This window comes from Anomaloglossus baeobatrachus, unplaced genomic scaffold, assembly GCF_048569485.1.
Source record: "Anomaloglossus baeobatrachus isolate aAnoBae1 unplaced genomic scaffold, aAnoBae1.hap1 Scaffold_296, whole genome shotgun sequence".
In the NCBI taxonomy this organism is placed as follows: domain Eukaryota; kingdom Metazoa; phylum Chordata; class Amphibia; order Anura; family Aromobatidae; genus Anomaloglossus; species Anomaloglossus baeobatrachus.
Genome location: NW_027442399.1, coordinates 68,339 through 84,467, shown reverse-complemented (window position 1 = coordinate 84,467; position 16,129 = coordinate 68,339). Strand labels below are relative to the sequence as shown.

General features: G+C 48.2%; 1 protein-coding gene across 1 annotated transcript; it reads right to left on the bottom strand.

Moving 5' to 3' along the window:
* Positions 1 to 1,870: 1,870 nt before the first annotated feature.
* On the bottom strand, positions 1,871 to 15,701 carry LOC142267565 (lanosterol synthase-like). Its single transcript, XM_075332336.1, has 7 exons — positions 15,586 to 15,701; positions 15,369 to 15,465; positions 12,326 to 12,461; positions 12,139 to 12,247; positions 11,488 to 11,606; positions 11,295 to 11,392; positions 1,871 to 1,997 (listed from the first exon to the last, which is right to left on the bottom strand). Exons 1-7 carry the CDS (start codon positions 15,617 to 15,619, stop codon positions 1,871 to 1,873), a joined length of 720 nt encoding a protein of 239 aa, XP_075188451.1. The 5' UTR covers positions 15,620 to 15,701.
* Between the last annotated feature and the right edge of the window lie 428 nt (positions 15,702 to 16,129).

Genomic DNA, 16,129 nt, shown 5'->3' with positions numbered 1-16,129 from the left:
TGAGCTCTTGGGCTGCAAAGGGCCCATATATTCTTCTTGCACAAGGGCCCTCTTCTGTCTGTGATCTCTCCCGTCCAGTCCCTGGACTTGTACTTCCTGCAAAGTTATTTTCTCTGATGAAGCCCTTCTGACTCTTGAGGACATCTAGATGAATGATTGTCCTGTATAAGCAAAACTATTTTTTTTTTTTAATTAAACTGAACTACAAAAGTGATTTTTAGCTTTGCATACATGCAGTTAAGTAAAAAAAAAAAAAAAAATGTCCCCAGAGGTGGACATCCCCTTTAAATTATGTTTTTTCTGTAATGAGTTATTAAGGTGAGGCGATATTTATCAAGTTACACTTGGATACATCTGTAGTGAGATATTGTTTGGAGAACAAGTCTGGAGGGTACAAAGACTACTTTTCTGCCGTCACAGACCTCTGTGCCACATATGATATGAGCAGGAATATCATTGTCACAAGAAGGTTGGGGGAGCCTGCGTGCAGATACTGCTTAGATGCCTTCAACTTAACCTAACAGTGAAACTGCTGATTAGAAATGTGCAGCCCTAAAATGCATTACATGAAAGGTCCACTATATTTACATAGGGTTTTGGTGGAGGAAAACTTATCAAATAATTTGTTCATGGAAACTGTTTGTGCTGCCCCTCGTCTGTACTGTGTGACCTCAGTCTAAAGGCCTGTTCAGACCTGAGTATTATGCAGATGCGTGCTATCTGAGTAAAATCAGTGTGACTCAATAGGGCTTTTCAGATGACATTTTTTTACACAGACGCTCAGTAATTGCAGCATGCACTATGCTTATCTGAATGCCGAATGAAACTCACCCATAGAAGTCTATGGATCTAAAGAAAAAACCCTGATTCCACACACATGTTGATTTAATCTGATTTTTATGAATACACTAGCTGTAGTACCTAGTGTTAGTAACTAAGTGTCTTTCTGTTTCTCTCTCACTCTCTCCCTGCCTCTTTCCTTGCCTGGCTGTCTCTGTCTGTCTGTCTCTCTGTGTCTGTCTTTCTCTCTCTCTCTGTCCATCTATTTCTATTTATTTTAAACACGAGGTTAAATTTTCCCCTCAAAACATAATCTATGACGTTCCCTAAGTCACATGAGGTGGCTGTGAAAAATGTCATGATTGTAAATGAGACTGTGCGGATTCCTTTAGCGGAGACACACACACACACACACACACACACACACACACACACACACTCCAATACATGTACACATTCATACATACATTCAGCTTAATATATTAAATCTCCAATATGAACTAAGGAAACTCTATTTGATCCTGTACATTTTTTAATGTAGATGTCTGAAAAGGGATTGCACATGGACATAAAAAACGGACACATTGACGACAACATGAGTTAAAGCTTTCTGGATGAAAATCGGATGAATATTCATACGCTCGAGTGACCCGGCCTCAGTCTTCTTTCTCTTCTGATCAGACTTTTAGAACTTTTTGTCTAAATCTACTGAGATCATGTAACTCATTTTTGCCGATGTCATTCTTCATGACAACGTATAATTGGGCTAAGAAAAATTGTTATCCAATGTAAAAAAAATTCACCATTAGATTTGCAAACTGGATAATGTACAGTCACGGCAATATCAGAATCCTCCCTTGTTTCTTGGCTCTCCTAATAATGGAACTCATCCCCAGGATAGTGATTCTAATATTGCAATCAGCTGGTAATGATGGATTAGGGAATCATCTGGGATAGTATAAAGTGCAAAATCCTACAATTATCGCTAACCATCATGTCCTATAATTGATGCATGACGTATGTATATAATTCCCGTTTCTCAGACGCCGCTTTCTCTGTTCTCCGTGCAGCTCATGACATGGAAGTGATATTATTCTTGGTCGTAATGCTCTGACGTCAGTGGGCTAAGTGCAGATCCAGTCGCTCGGTTTATCTCCATTAGAACTTCACTTTCCTTCTCAAACATCTGTGAGAGTGAACAAACGATATGAAAATAACTAGAATTTATTAATATTCATTAATACTAAATATATAAAATCTTGGGTTAACTTTTATATTAGTGTTCCTTTATAAAAAAAAAAACGTATACTCTATGGAGCATAGAGACTAGCGGTGTCCCCAGAGGCCAGAAGACCTTTCTACAACAGATGAAAAATAAAAGCAGTATTGGGGAGCAGCAGCACAAATTTTGCCTGATCGCCAGGGATGAAATGAGAAATACACAACATAACAGGTTGCTGATTATATGCCCTCAAATCCAGAGCAGAAACATAATCAACATGTAAATGGGGTTCTCTGTGGACCACAGTCTCCTGGAATACATATAATATGGCTTGGTCACCCATTCGTAGGAAATAAGGAGGGGCATTTCTTATAGACATCCCATTTGTGGCTGTACTTAAAGGGGTTATCCACTACTAGGACAACCTCTTTAATTCCACATATTTCTCGAAGGTAAAATAATAAAGAATATAATTACCTCCCATACCGGCGCCCTTCTAGCTATGTACGGGCTCGAGGTGCTGGAGATCACATGGAGTTGTGACGTCATGCGAGCCCCGCATCCAATCAGCGCCAGCTTCCTTCTCAACGCCTTAGGACCAAATGAGTTAATCAACAGGAAGTGAGCTCACTTCCTGTTGATTATTCGTTTGGTCCGAAGGTGGGGAGAAGGAAGCTGGCACAGATTGGATGCGGGGCTCTCATGATGTCAAAACCCCACATGAGCAATGGGAACGCGAACCACGGCACTGTTAGAAGGGCGCCAGTAAGGGATACAAGTATAGTCTTTATTATTTTACCTGGGGGAAATGTGAAACAGAAGGGGTTGTCCTAGTAGTGGACAACCCCTTTAAATGTGTATGCACATCTTCTGTCTTCTGATGCGCACCGTGCCTCTGACTCCAGGATTTCTGCTTGCCAGATGGAATGTACAATGACAGTTAACACCTCCAGTATGGTTGCACTACTGGTCTAAACCGTCTTCTTTCCCTTCTGGCTAGTAGGGGCAGTTCTGCCTCTGCAGCATGGAAGAAGTGCAAGGACACTGAAGCTGGCCGGACCCAGACAACTTCAGAGTGGCATTTACAAACTGTATAGTAAAAAGCCTTTAATCACCTGCTTCTTGCCTAGGGAAAAGCCACTAAAGTGGTCGGTAACCAAGGCAACAAGCAATCAACTTTACAACTAAAAATGAAGGGAATTTTGTTTACTTACCGTAAATTCCTTTTCTTCTAGCTCCAATTGGGAGACCCAGACAATTGGGTGTATAGCTTCTGCCTCCGGAGGCCACACAAAGTATTACACTTTAAAAAGTGTAACCCCTCCCCTCTGCCTATACACCCTCCCGTGCATCACGGGCCCATCAGTTTTGGTGCCAAAGCAGGAAGGAGGAAACTTATAAATTGGTCTAAGGTAAATTCAATCCGAAGGATGTTCGGAGAACTAAAACCATGAACCAAAAGAACAATTCAACATGAACAACATGTGTACACAAAAGAACAAAAGCCCGAAGGGAACAGGGGCGGGTGCTGGGTCTCCCAATTGGAGCTAGAAGAAAAGGAATTTACGGTAAGTAAACAAAATTCCCTTCTTCTTTGTCGCTCCATTGGGAGACCCAGACAATTGGGACGTCCAAAAGCAATCCCTGGGTTGGGTAAAAGAATACCTCGATAAAAAGAGCCGAAAAACGGCCCCTTCTTACAGGTGGGCAATCGCCGCCTGAAGGACTCGCCTACCTAGGCTGGCATCTGCCGAAGCATAGGCATGCACCTGATAGTGTTTTGTGAAAGTGTGCAGACTCGACCAGGTAGCCGCCTGACACACCTGCTGAGCCGTAGCCTGGTGCCGCAATGCCCAGGACGCACCTACGGCTCTGGTAGAATGGGCTTTCAGCCCTCAAGGAATCGTAAGTCCAGATGAACGGTAGGCTTCAAGAATCGGTTCCTTGATCCACCGAGCCAAGGTTGACTTGGAAGCCTGCGACCCCTTACGCTGGCCAGCGACCAGGACAAAGAGCGCATCCGAACGGCGCAGGGGCGCCGTGCGAGAAATGTAGAGCCTGAGTGCTCTCACGAGATCCAACAAGTGCAGATCCTTTTCACCTTGGTGAACTGGATGAGGGCAAAAGGAAGGTAAGGAGATATCCTGATTGAGATGAAAAGGGGATACCACCTTAGGGAGAAATTCCGGGACCGGACGCAGAACCACCTTATCCTGGTGAAACACCAGGAAGGGGGCTTTGCATGACAGCGCTGCTAACTCAGACACTCTCCTAAGTGAAGTGACTGCCACTAGGAAGGCCACCTTCTGTGAAAGGCGTGATAGAGAGACATCACGCATCGGCTCGAAAGGTGGCTTCTGGAGAGCCGTGAGCACCCTGTTAAGATCCCAGGGTTCTAGCGGACGCTTGTAAGGTGGGACTATGTGGGCCACCCCCTGCAGGAACATGCGGACCTGCGGAAGCCTGGCTAGACGCTTTTGAAAGAACATGGAAAGCGCCGATACTTGTCCCTTGAGGGAGCCGAGAGACAAACCCTTGTCCATTCCGGATTGAAGGAAGGAAAGAAACGTGGGCAAGGTAAACGGCCAGGGAGTAAAACTCCGATCAGAGCACCAGGATAAGAAGATCCTCCAAGTCCTGTGGTAGATCTTGGCGGACGTTAGTTTCCTGGCCTGTCTCATAGTGGCAATGACATCTTGAGATAACCCTGAGGACGCTAGGAGCCAGGACTCAATGGCCACACAGTCAGGTTGAGGGCCGCAGAATTCAGATGGAAAAATGGCCCTTGAGACAGCAAGTCTGGCCGGTCTGGCAGTACCCACGGTTGACCCACCGTGAGATGCCACAGATCCGGGTACCACGACCGCCTCGGCCAGTCTGGAGCGATGAGGATGGCGCGGCGGCAGTCGGACCTGATCTTGCGTAACACTCTGGGCAGCAGTGCCAGAGGAGGAAATACATAAGGCAGTCGAAACTGCGACCAATCCTGAACTAAGGCGTCTGCCGCCAGAGCTCTGTGATCTTGAGACCGTGCCATGAATGCCGGGACCTTGTTGTTGTGCCGAGACGCCATTAGATCGACGTCCGGCGTTCCCCAGCGGCAACAGATCTCTTGAAACACGTCCGGGTGAAGAGACCATTCCCCTGCGTCCATGCCCTGGCGACTGAGAAAGTCTGCTTCCCAGTTTTCTACGCCCGGGATGTGAACCGCGGAGATGGTGGAGTCTGTGGCTTCCGCCCACAGCAGAATCCGCCGAACTTCTTGGAAGGCTTGACGACTGCGTGTGCCGCCCTGGTGGTTGATGTACGCAACCGCCGTGGCGTTGTCCGACTGTATTCGGATCTGCCTGCCCTCCAGCCACCGCTGGAACGCCTTTAGGGCTAGATACACTGCCCTTATCTCCAGGACATTGATCTGAAGGGAGGACTCTGTCGGAGTCCAGGTTCCCTGAGCCCTGTGGTGGAGGAAGACCACTTCCCCCACCCTGACAGACTCGCGTCCGTCGTGACCACAGCCCAGGATGGGGGCAGGAATGATTTTCCCTTCGACAAAGAAGTGGGAAGAAGCCACCACTGAAGAGAGGTTTTGGCTGCCCGTGAAAGGGAGACGCTCCTGTCTAGGGACGTCGACCTCCTGTCCCATTTGCGGAGAATGTCCCATTGAAGTGGACGCAGATGAAACTGCGCAAAGGGCACTGCTTCCATTGCTGCCACCATTTTCCCTAGGAAGTGCATGAGTCGCCTCAGGGGGTGTGACTGGGCTCGAAGGAGAGAGTGCACCCCTGTCTGTAGTGAACGCTGTTTGTCCAGCGGTAGCTTCACTATCGCCGAGAGAGTATGAAACTCCATCCCGAGGTAAGTTAGCGTTTGGGTCGGCGTCAATTTTGACTTTTGGAAATTGATGATCCACCCAAACCTCTGGAGAGTCTCCAGGGCAATGGTCAGGCTGTGTTGGCATGCCCCCCGGGAGGGTGCCTTGACTAGAAGATCGTCTAAGTAAGGGATCACCGAGTGGCCCTGAGAGTGCAGGACCGCCCCTACTGCTGCCATGACCTTGGTGAAGACCCGTGGGGCTGTCGCCAGTCCGAAAGGCAGTGCTACGAATTGAAGGTGTTCGTCTTTGATGGCAAAACGCAGGAAGCGTTGATGCTCTGGTGCAATCGGCACATGGAGATAAGCATCCCTGATGTCGATTGAAGCTAGGAAGTCTCCCTGGGACATCGAGGCGATGACAGAGCGGAGAGATTCCATCCGGAACCGTCTGGTTCTGACATGTTTGTTGAGGAGTTTGAGGTCCAGAACGGGACGGAATGATCCGTCTTTTTTTGGCACCACGAACAAGTTGGAGTAGAAGCCGTGACCATGTTCCTGAGGGGGAACGGGAATCACCACTCTTTCTGCCTTCAGAGTATTCACCGCCTGAATCAGAGCATCGGCTCGCTCGGGGGGCGGAGATGTTCTGAAGAAACGAGTCGGAGGATGAGAACTGAGCTCTATCCTGTAACCGTGAGACAGAATGTCTCTCACCCATCGGTCTTGGACATGTGGCCACCAGGCGTCACAAAAGCGGGAGAGCCTGCCACCGACCGAGGATGCGGTTTGGGGAGGCCGAAAGTCATGAGGATGCCGCCTTGGGGGCGGTTCCTCCGGCGGTCTTTTTAGGACGTGACTTAGACCGCCATGCAGAAGAGTTCCTCTGGCCCTTCTGTGACCTGTTGGACGTGGAGGAATGGGGTCCGGCTGAGGGCCGAAAGGACCGAAACCTCGGTTGAATCTTTCGCTGCTGAGGTCTGTTTGGTTTAGACTGGGGTAAGGACGAGTCCTTTCCCTTGGATTGTTTAATAATTTCGTCCAATTGCTCGCCAAACAAACGGTCGCCAGAAAATGGCAAACCGGTTAAGAATTTCTTGGAAGCAGAGTCTGCCTTCCATTCGCGTAGCCACATGGCCCTGCGGACTGCCACCGAATTGGCGGATGCTACCGCCGTGCGGCTTGCAGAGTCCAGGACGGCGTTCATGGCGTAGGACGAAAAAACCAACGCCTGAGAAGTCAAAGACCCAACCTGCGGGGTCGAGGTATGTGCGACCGCATTAATCTCAGACAGACAAGCTGAGATAGCTTGGAGTGCCCACACGGCTGCGAATGCCGGAGCAAAAGACGCGCCTATGGCTTCGTAGATGGATTTCATCAGGAGCTCTATTTGCCTGTCAGTGGCATCCTTGAGCGATGAGCCGTCTGCCACTGATACTACTGATCTAGCCGCCAGTCTAGAGACTGGAGGATCCACTTTGGGACACTGAGCCCACCCCTTAACTACGTCAGGGGGGAAGGGGTAACGTGTGTCATTAAGGCGCTTAGTAAAGCGCTTGTCCGGAAATGCTCTGTGCTTCTGGACAGCATCTCTGAAGTTAGAGTGATCGAAAAACGCACTCCTTGAACGTTTGGGAAACCTAAACTGGTGTTTCTCCTGCTGTGAAGCCGACTCCTCTATAGGTGGAGTTGGAGGAGAAAGTTCTAGCACCTGGTTGATGGACGCTATAAGGTCATTTACTATGGCGTCCCCTTCAGGTGTATCAAGATTGAGAGCAACGTCAGGGTCAGAGCCCTGAGCTGCGACCTCCGCTTCATCCTCCAGGGAGTCCTCATGCTGAGACCCTGAGCAGCGTGACGAAGTCGAGGAAGGTCTCCAGCGAGCCCGCTTAGCCGGTCTGGTACTGTGGTCCGAGTCGGAGTCTTCACCGTGGGACCTAGGTGTCACCTCAGGAGCACTTTGCTGCGCCGACCGAGATGGGCCTGGGGGCGATGAACGCACAGCGTCCTGGGCCTGTGTTACCGGTCTGGACTGCAAGGCTTCTAATATCTTAGCAGACCATTTATCCATAGACTGAGCCATGGATTGTGAAAGTGACGCAGAGAGTTTGTCAGCCAAAACTGCAAACTCTGTTCCTGTCACCTGGCCAGTGGAAGCCGTCTGTTCTACCTGAGCCGAGGGTCCCACCAGTGCCCGGGGCTCCGGCTGAGTGAGTGCCACAGGGGCCGAGCATTGCACACAATGAGGGTAGGTGGAACCTGCAGGTAACATTGCCGCACAAGAGGTACAGGTTGCAAAATAAGCCTGTGCCTTGGCACCCTTGCTCTTTGCGGACGACATGCTGTTGTCTCCCCTTAGAGTAATCAGTGAGGGTATATAGCCACAGGCAATAATGCGGCCGAACAGAGAAAATGTATACAGTATAACTATATATATATATACACTTCGGCACCCAAGGGGGCCAGCACCTAACGGTGCTGCTTACCGACCGCCCAAAGCGGTTGTGTGACCACCAGATTCCCTGCCTGGGCCTCCCAGAGCTTGCTCTGTATTCCTCCACCGGCAGCAGTGTTATAACAATGGCTGCCAGCGTTCCGAGAGGAGGAGGGAGCCGTGGGCGTGACCTAAAAAGTGCGGGAATCTGATGCCCCACAGTGCTCAGTGAGGGGGGAGGAGGATATCAAAGTATGCTCCAGCCCTCACTCCCGACGTGCAGTCGAGCGTCCCGCCCTTACCCCTGACTGGCAGGCCCGGGGGCGGGAGTTATCGTACTAGGCCGCAGAAGCCGGGGACTAAATTTAATAGCCGCGGCCGGCAAACAGGTGCGGTCGGCGCGGTAGTCCCGGCGCCACAACAAAACACAGCAGCCGCTGCAGCGTTTGTTACACAGGCGCTCCAGCGCCGACCCCAAGGGGACACAGAGTACCTATTTAGATGCAGGGCCTGTCCCTGATAAGACTCAGTCTCCTGTCCGTCAGATTCCCCCAGGGGCTGCGGAGGGAGCCCGGTTCCAGTGCCTGGTGACCGGTTTGGATCCCACTTCTCCCAGAGCCTCTAAGGGATGGGGAAGGAAAACGGCATGTGGCTCCAGCCTGTGTACCCGCAATGGGTACCTCAACCTTAACAGCACCGCCGACATTAGTGGGGTGAGAAGGGAGCATGCCGGGGGCCCTGTGAGGGGCCCTCTTTTCTTCCATCCGATAAAAATCAGCAGCTGCTGCTGACTAAAATGTGGAGCTTGCGTGAATGTGTGCCTCCTTCAACACAAAGCATAAAACTGATGGGCCCGTGATGCACGGGAGGGTGTATAGGCAGAGGGGAGGGGTTACACTTTTTAAAGTGTAATACTTTGTGTGGCCTCCGGAGGCAGAAGCTATACACCCCAATTGTCTGGGTCTCCCAATGGAGAGACAAAGAAAATGCACCTTGTGGCCAAAAAAAGCATGCGCTTTGGTGCGTTTTTGACCATGCGTGTTTTAGCACCAATGGGTGAAAATCACAGGTAAAAACGCAAAAAGAACTGACATGCTGCAATTTTGTGGTCACCACAAAACTGTAGCCAAATAATAAAAAGCAATGTACGCACAGCAAATCTGAAATCTCATAAACTTTAGTGGGGAATGCAGCTTGTGGTGACTAAAAGTTCATCACAAACTGCACCAAAAAACGCGTCAAAAACTGCAGCGTGTGCATGGAGCATTGGATGTTGCACTTTCCCTTCTTCCCAATTCACATCTTAGTAAAGTATGTGATTGTCAAGTTACAATACAACTGCAGCCTAAGGCTATGTGCCCACGGGGAAAGTGTCCTGCGGTTATATCCGCAGGAGCTCCCCGAAAACCGTACCACAACTTTTGTCTGTTTCCATGCTGCGGAATGTCGTGCGGATATGCTGCGGGCCTTCTGCATTGAGTATACAGTGCCATGGCTTCGGCACTGCATCCTCTATGAAGAACAAGTGCTGAGTGATCGGGGCGTTCATACTTGCCTCCATCACACAGCACTTCTCTCCGGCCGTGTCACTCTGTCAGCGTCTGCACTGTGCAGGAGAAGGTGGGCGGGCCTGAACTAGCTCTGGCTGTCACATGACCGGAGCTCGTGCAGGCCCCGCCCACCTCCTTCCTGCTCCTAGCTCCACTGCCGTCCTGACTCGCGTGTCTGTTGTCAAGGCAGGTAAGTATGGGACCAAGGCAGGTAAGCCTCTATCTCCATAGTGGAGCGCCAGGATTTCCGCAGGTAAATCCACAGGAATAATTGACATGCAGTTACGCGCGGCTGCGGGACATCCGCAGCAAATCCCGCAACCGCACATACCGCAGCGTGGACACAGACACTCCCCATGTCCCGCTTGCTTCTGCGGATTTTTCTGCGGAAAACCTGCGGATTTATCTGGATTTTCCAGATAAATCTGCAGGTTTCAAAATGTACAGACACTCCCCATGTTATCCTATGGGACATGGGGAGTGTCTGTGTCCACGTTGTGGAATGTGCAGTTGCGGAATATACTGCAGATGTCCCGCAGCCGCACATAACTGCATGTCAATTATTCCTGCGGATTTACCTGCGGAAATCTGCCTTGGTCCCATACTTACCTGCCTTGATAGCAGACGCCCGTCACTTTCTTCCGGAGCACAGGAGCGCGGTGGAGCTAGGAACAGGAAGGAGGAGGTGGGCGGGGCCTGCACGATCTCCGGTCATGTGACAGCCAGAGCTCGTTCAGGCCCGCCCACCTTCTCCTGCACAGTGCAGACGCTGATAGATGCCGGAAAGTGAAGTGCTGCGTGATGGAGGTAAATATAAACTCCCCGATCACTCAGCACTTGTTCTGCATTGAGGATGCAGTGCCAAAGCCATAGTACTGTATCCTCAATGCAGAATGCCCGCAGCATATCCGCAGGACGTTCCGCTGTACATTCACAGCATGTAAACAGACAAAAGTTGTGCTGCGGATTTCTGGGAGCTCCTGTGGATATATCCGTAGTACACTGTCCCCGTGGGCACATAGACTTCCATTACACTTCTCCTTCCTGCCGTCTGACATAATGCAGAGGCTGCTGTAATCACAGGATTCTATTATCTCGCAGGCTTCTTCTAGAGACATAGAAAAAGCTTGTAATCCCATGTTTGGGTAAATATATTCTACTTCATTATATTGGGCAAGTATTTATAATCTACCTATCTCTCATATTTATCAATTCTTGGAGCATTCTTTTGCAGGGAGAAAGTACAGAGCTCCTTGTACTATGCCCGATATTGGAAAGAATAGAATGGGCATATAGTAAGGGAATGAAGCCAATAAACAGCATTGTTCGCCCACTTTCTTTTTAGAACATAAACTTTAATTAACACCTTTGGACGAATATCATCAGATTTTTTAAGTGGCTCATTAGTGGTGCATTTTAAAAGTTAAGTTGCAACAAATCAGATAAGAAAACTAATCCTACGAACTGTATTTCTGCACAGGATGTGATCACTACTTACCAAAGGTAATCAGGGATGCGATCTACATGTTCCCGGAATGATGGAGATTCTGGTCCATCTACATGCCAACGGACCATCATATTAATCACTTTAGAGATCTGTTACAGAAGAAGATTTATTTCAAAATTAGAATTTTTCTTTAAAAAAAAAATAAAAAAAATCAATAAATAATTCATGTTTCCAGGAGACTTACTGGACCAATGCTGATACACTTGGTAAAGCGGTCATCTGCTGTTACATGGTCATATAATTCATGCACAGCACGCCGGCGAAGAGCAGGAATGTGGTACGCCTCGTATGCATTCAACAGGACTGAGAAGAAAAGTACAAAATGACTTATGGGAATAAAATACTTCAACTGAAAAGTTAAAGGGAATCTGTCACCAGGTTTTTGCCACCTAATCTAATGTAGGGGCAGAGATCCTGATTGCAGCGATGTGTCAATTACTGAGCTGCTCAGTGTAGTTTTGATTAAATCACTGATTAATCATCAGTAGGTTATCATTACAGGACTACTTGGCATGCTGCAGGTAGTCCAGCATATTCCTGAACTCTGTATAACTGCTAGATCTGCAGCAGAGAAAGCATTGATTTTATCAAAATGACAGCAAGCAGCTCAGTAAGTGACACATCGCTGGAATCAGGGTCTTTGTCTTTACATTATGCTGCTCTCAGATGGGGGAGCAAAAACCTGCTGACAGATTCCCTTTAAAATCATAAAAAGTGAAAATCTCATTAAATTTAATTTATTTAAATTTTGAATTCTAAGAGAAACAACACACATAAAAATCTGCATAATTGTATAGGTACAAATGCTGCACTGACGATAATCAATGCCTCCTACCATAGGCAAAGTCCAGTAAGATACTGTGCGGTGTATACAGGTCACAAGCAGCAACACAGTTCCTCTGTGCCGGCCAATTTATACTGCTATATTCCTGCACGTACAGCTCCTGCATGAGAAGCAAATGTGTAAATACATGTCCCACTTGATAAAATACAAGTGATAAAATACGTGTTCTGCCCCTTACTTGTCTCAAGCTGCGGATCAAGTTATCCTCACGGGCACTCAGACGTGTAGCATAGCAGTAACTCATGGGTAAGTAAACCTGACGGCAGTGACACCATATGGTGCTGGGGTGAGCAGGGAACCACTGGGGAAGAAGCCTACAAGACAACACTAGATGTTAAGGGGGCTTTACACGCTACGATATCGTTAATGTTTTATCGTCAGGGTCACGTCGTTAGTGCCGCACATCCGGCGTCATTAACAGTATCGCGGCGTGTGACACTTACCAGCGACCTTAAACGTCCTCCAAAGTGGTGAAAATCGTTCACCATGGAGGGGTCGTCCTAAAACCAAAAATTGTTAATGGTTGTTAGTAGATGTTGTTCCTCGTTCCTGCGGCAGCATACATCGCTGTGTGTGACACCGCAGGAGCGAGGAACGTCTCCTTACCTGCGTCCACCAGCAATGAGGAAGGAAGGAGGTGGGCGGGATGTTCGTCCCGCTCATCTCCGCCCCTCCGCTTTGATTGGCCGGCCGCTTAGTGACGTCGCGGTGACGTCGCCGTGACGCCGAACGCACCTCCCCCTTGAAGGAGGGATTGTTCGGAAGTCATAGCACCGCCGCCGACCAGGTAAGTGCGTGTGACGATGCCGTAGCGATAATGTTCGCTGCGGCAGCGATCACGCGATATCGCATGTGTGATGGGGGCGGGTGCTTTTGCGTACGATATTGATAGCAATTGCTAGAAATATCGTAGCGTGTAAAGCCCGCTTTAGAGAAGAGTGGGAAAGGATAATTCACATTACTTTCCCAGCAAGATTATTAGAAAAATACCTGAAGATATGCGGAGACTATATGTAACGCAGAGCGGTGCTGATTAAAGGGAACCTGTCACTAGATTTGTCCCCTATAAACTTCAGCAACGAACAGTGAGCCCTTACATACAGTATTCCAGAATACTGTATATAAGACCCCAGGCCGCACTGCATAAAGTAAAAAAACAGCTTTTATTACACTCGTCTGGGGGGCGGTATGGTCCGATGGGCGTCGCTGCTCTTAGTCTATTGCCTCCTCTCTCCATCACCTTCCTCCTTATCTGCTCCATGTGGATGACGCATCCTAAATCATGCACACAGAGTCCTCCACTGTGTTCCTGCACAGGCGCACTTCTCTATACCATGCTGAGGGCAGAGCAAAGTATTGTAGTGTGCTTTGACCTTGAGCCAATGCCTCCTCTCTTCTTGTGATCGCCGTCCTCCTTCTTGCTTTGTGTGGATGACACATCCTACATCATCCACAAAGAGTCCTCCATTGTGCTCCTTCGCAATTCTCTCTGCCCTGCTGCAGGCAGAGCAAAGTATTGTAGTGCGCAAGGAAATATTAAGACCGCCCACGCATGCGCCCACTATACTTTGATCTGCCCTCAGAGAGCAGTACGCGTGCACAGAAACGCAATTGAGGACTCTTTGTGGATGATGTCAGACGCGTCATCCACACTAAGCAAGAAGGAAGACAGCGATCGCAAGAAGACAGGAGACACTGGATCAAGGCCAGCAATGCCCATCCGACCAGACCACCCTGCAGGTGAGTACAATAAAAGCTGTTTTTTACGTTATTCAGATTGGTCTGGGCTTTTATATACAATATTGTAGAATTCTGTATATAAGAGCTCATTGGTGGTGGCCGCAGCTTTTAGGGGACAAATCTGCTGAGTGGTTCCCTTTAAAGGGCTCTGTCAGATTTCCAGTGCCCCCAGAACCACTAGTAGTTCTGGTGCTTATCTAGAATCCCTCACTAACTGTCCCTTCATGTAGTACCATGTTTTTCCAAAAGTAAGACACTGTCTTATACTTTTTTTTGCCCCCCAAAAAGCGCTAGGGCTTATTTTTGGGGGCGGTCTTATTTTTGGAGAAACACGGTTTCCAAAAAAACAGACCCCCCCACTTCCCAGGAGACTCATACTTACCAGACCCTGGAAGGCTGAGTAATTCCGAAATCTTCCCTGTGATCTCCGGCAGCCGCTGCCAGCAAGTATGCTGCACGCTGCCTCCTGCTGCTGGACGGACACACACACACACACACATACTCATAACCCAAACACTCATACACACACACACACACACACACACACACACACACACACTCCATCCAGTGGTACAGAGTGCGTCCGTCAGGTTATACCTGTCAGAAGCCCGTACATTCTAGCCTCTACCCCAGCCTAAGGGATGGGAGTAAGTCATGTGTCCCAGGTCCTTGCGCTCCACCGTACGGCTTCTCAGGATCGGTATCGCTGGATGTGGTGAGTGTGTGTGAGCGATCTGAAGGGAGATTGTGTGTATGGTGTGTGATTGTGTGTGTGATGTGTGCGGGGGTGCGATCACTACAGGTTCTGCCGCTCAGCGTCTGGTCAGTATAATTGCAGGGTGTCCGCTTTCTATAATGAAGTGTCCTGTAGTATCTTTCTGCACTGACACTTCATTATTGAACCGCGACTAAGGCTTATTTTCGGGGGAGGGCTTATATTTAAGCCTTGCTATGAAAATGCTTAAAATCCCTGCTAGGGCTTATTTTTGGGGGAGGTCTTATTTTAGGAAAAACACGGTAGCATACATAAACACATCTTTAGAAAAAGTATTTCTTAAGATCGTTTATGACATGCTAATAAGGTCAGTGACTAGTTGCAGGGACGTTAGTTCCCTGGCTAGTCGGCCGACTCAGCCTGGTATCACACCCCAGTGGGCGCATGCGCACTGCTTTGTACCCATTAGCATTGAGCTTCTTTGACGCCGGGTGTATGTGTAGCCGGCTTCAAAGACTCTCACTATCCACGAAGGATGCGATGTTCCTGACTTCCACACTAACTAGCATTTTTAGAAGAGAGAATCTGGAGTAAAAAGAGCATTTGAAGGTAGAAATCCAATGTTTCTAAGCGCGGTGTCAGGGGACTGGGTCCACAGACAATTGATTTTTAGTAAATGCTACTAATATTGATACAGATAATTATCTCACGGTCACAGCCACCAATAAAGTCATATCAAGTCTGAATAATCCAAAAAGAAACTCACCACATCTCTGGGAATAGAGTGTTCATTCCCTCCCAACTGTACACATTCAGCACAGATAGCCAAAATTTCCCCCAAGAAGGAATACCAATGGCACCTCCTGCAACGAAAGTTGGATACATCGGATCAAGCATGGAAAAAATATACTGACATATTATCTGCAAACGATTGTCAGTTGTGAGATGCGCTGGATTGATGCTAAAAGCTGATGTGAACTTACCCTTACTATGAAGATTGTTGCGGGCGCGGGTCATATCTGGGTCATCCTGTGACACTCCGAGAAGTCGCAAAGAGGTGTAACTGAGCGCCGTGCCAAACACAGTGCTCTTATCTTCAATATGCCTATGTATAAGATAGGTATTTATTATGGGGAACATAGATATAGAATCAGTACAAATTTTATTTTGTGATTTCGTAAAAAAAAAATAAACAAATAATTAACGACCAAATTCAAATGTGAAAGGACTCCTTAAAGGGGCTATTCACTATTTGGAACAACCACTTCTTAATTGTTATATTCCAAAGCATAGACAATACACACATCACTTTTAAAATTAAAGTTAAAGTGAATAACACTTAATATTTCAATAACATGGCACCTGGTAAGCGGGGTAGATGTTACCTGGCACATGGACAGTGTGCTTTTAAAACTGAATGTCACAACAGTGTACAGATGCACAGCGTGCTGTGCAACACAAAGGTAACATCGGGAATAGTATAGAAGGAAGGACCTGGTGACAGGGATAGAAACCACACACTGCAAG

What these genes read in the sequence shown, in the direction of transcription:
- LOC142267565 (XM_075332336.1), bottom strand. Translation starts at nt 15,619, where the DNA reads ATGACCCGCGCCCGCAACAATCTTCATAGTAAGG. An exon ending in TGATCCGCAGCTTGAGACAA is followed by an intron (nt 12,248 to 12,325) that starts GTAAGGGGCAGA and finishes CTTCTCATGCAG; the next exon opens with GAGCTGTACGTGCAGGAATA. An exon ending in CGCATCCCTGATTACCTTTG is followed by an intron (nt 1,998 to 11,294) that starts GTAAGTAGTGAT and finishes AATAAATTCTAG; the next exon opens with TTATTTTCATATCGTTTGTT.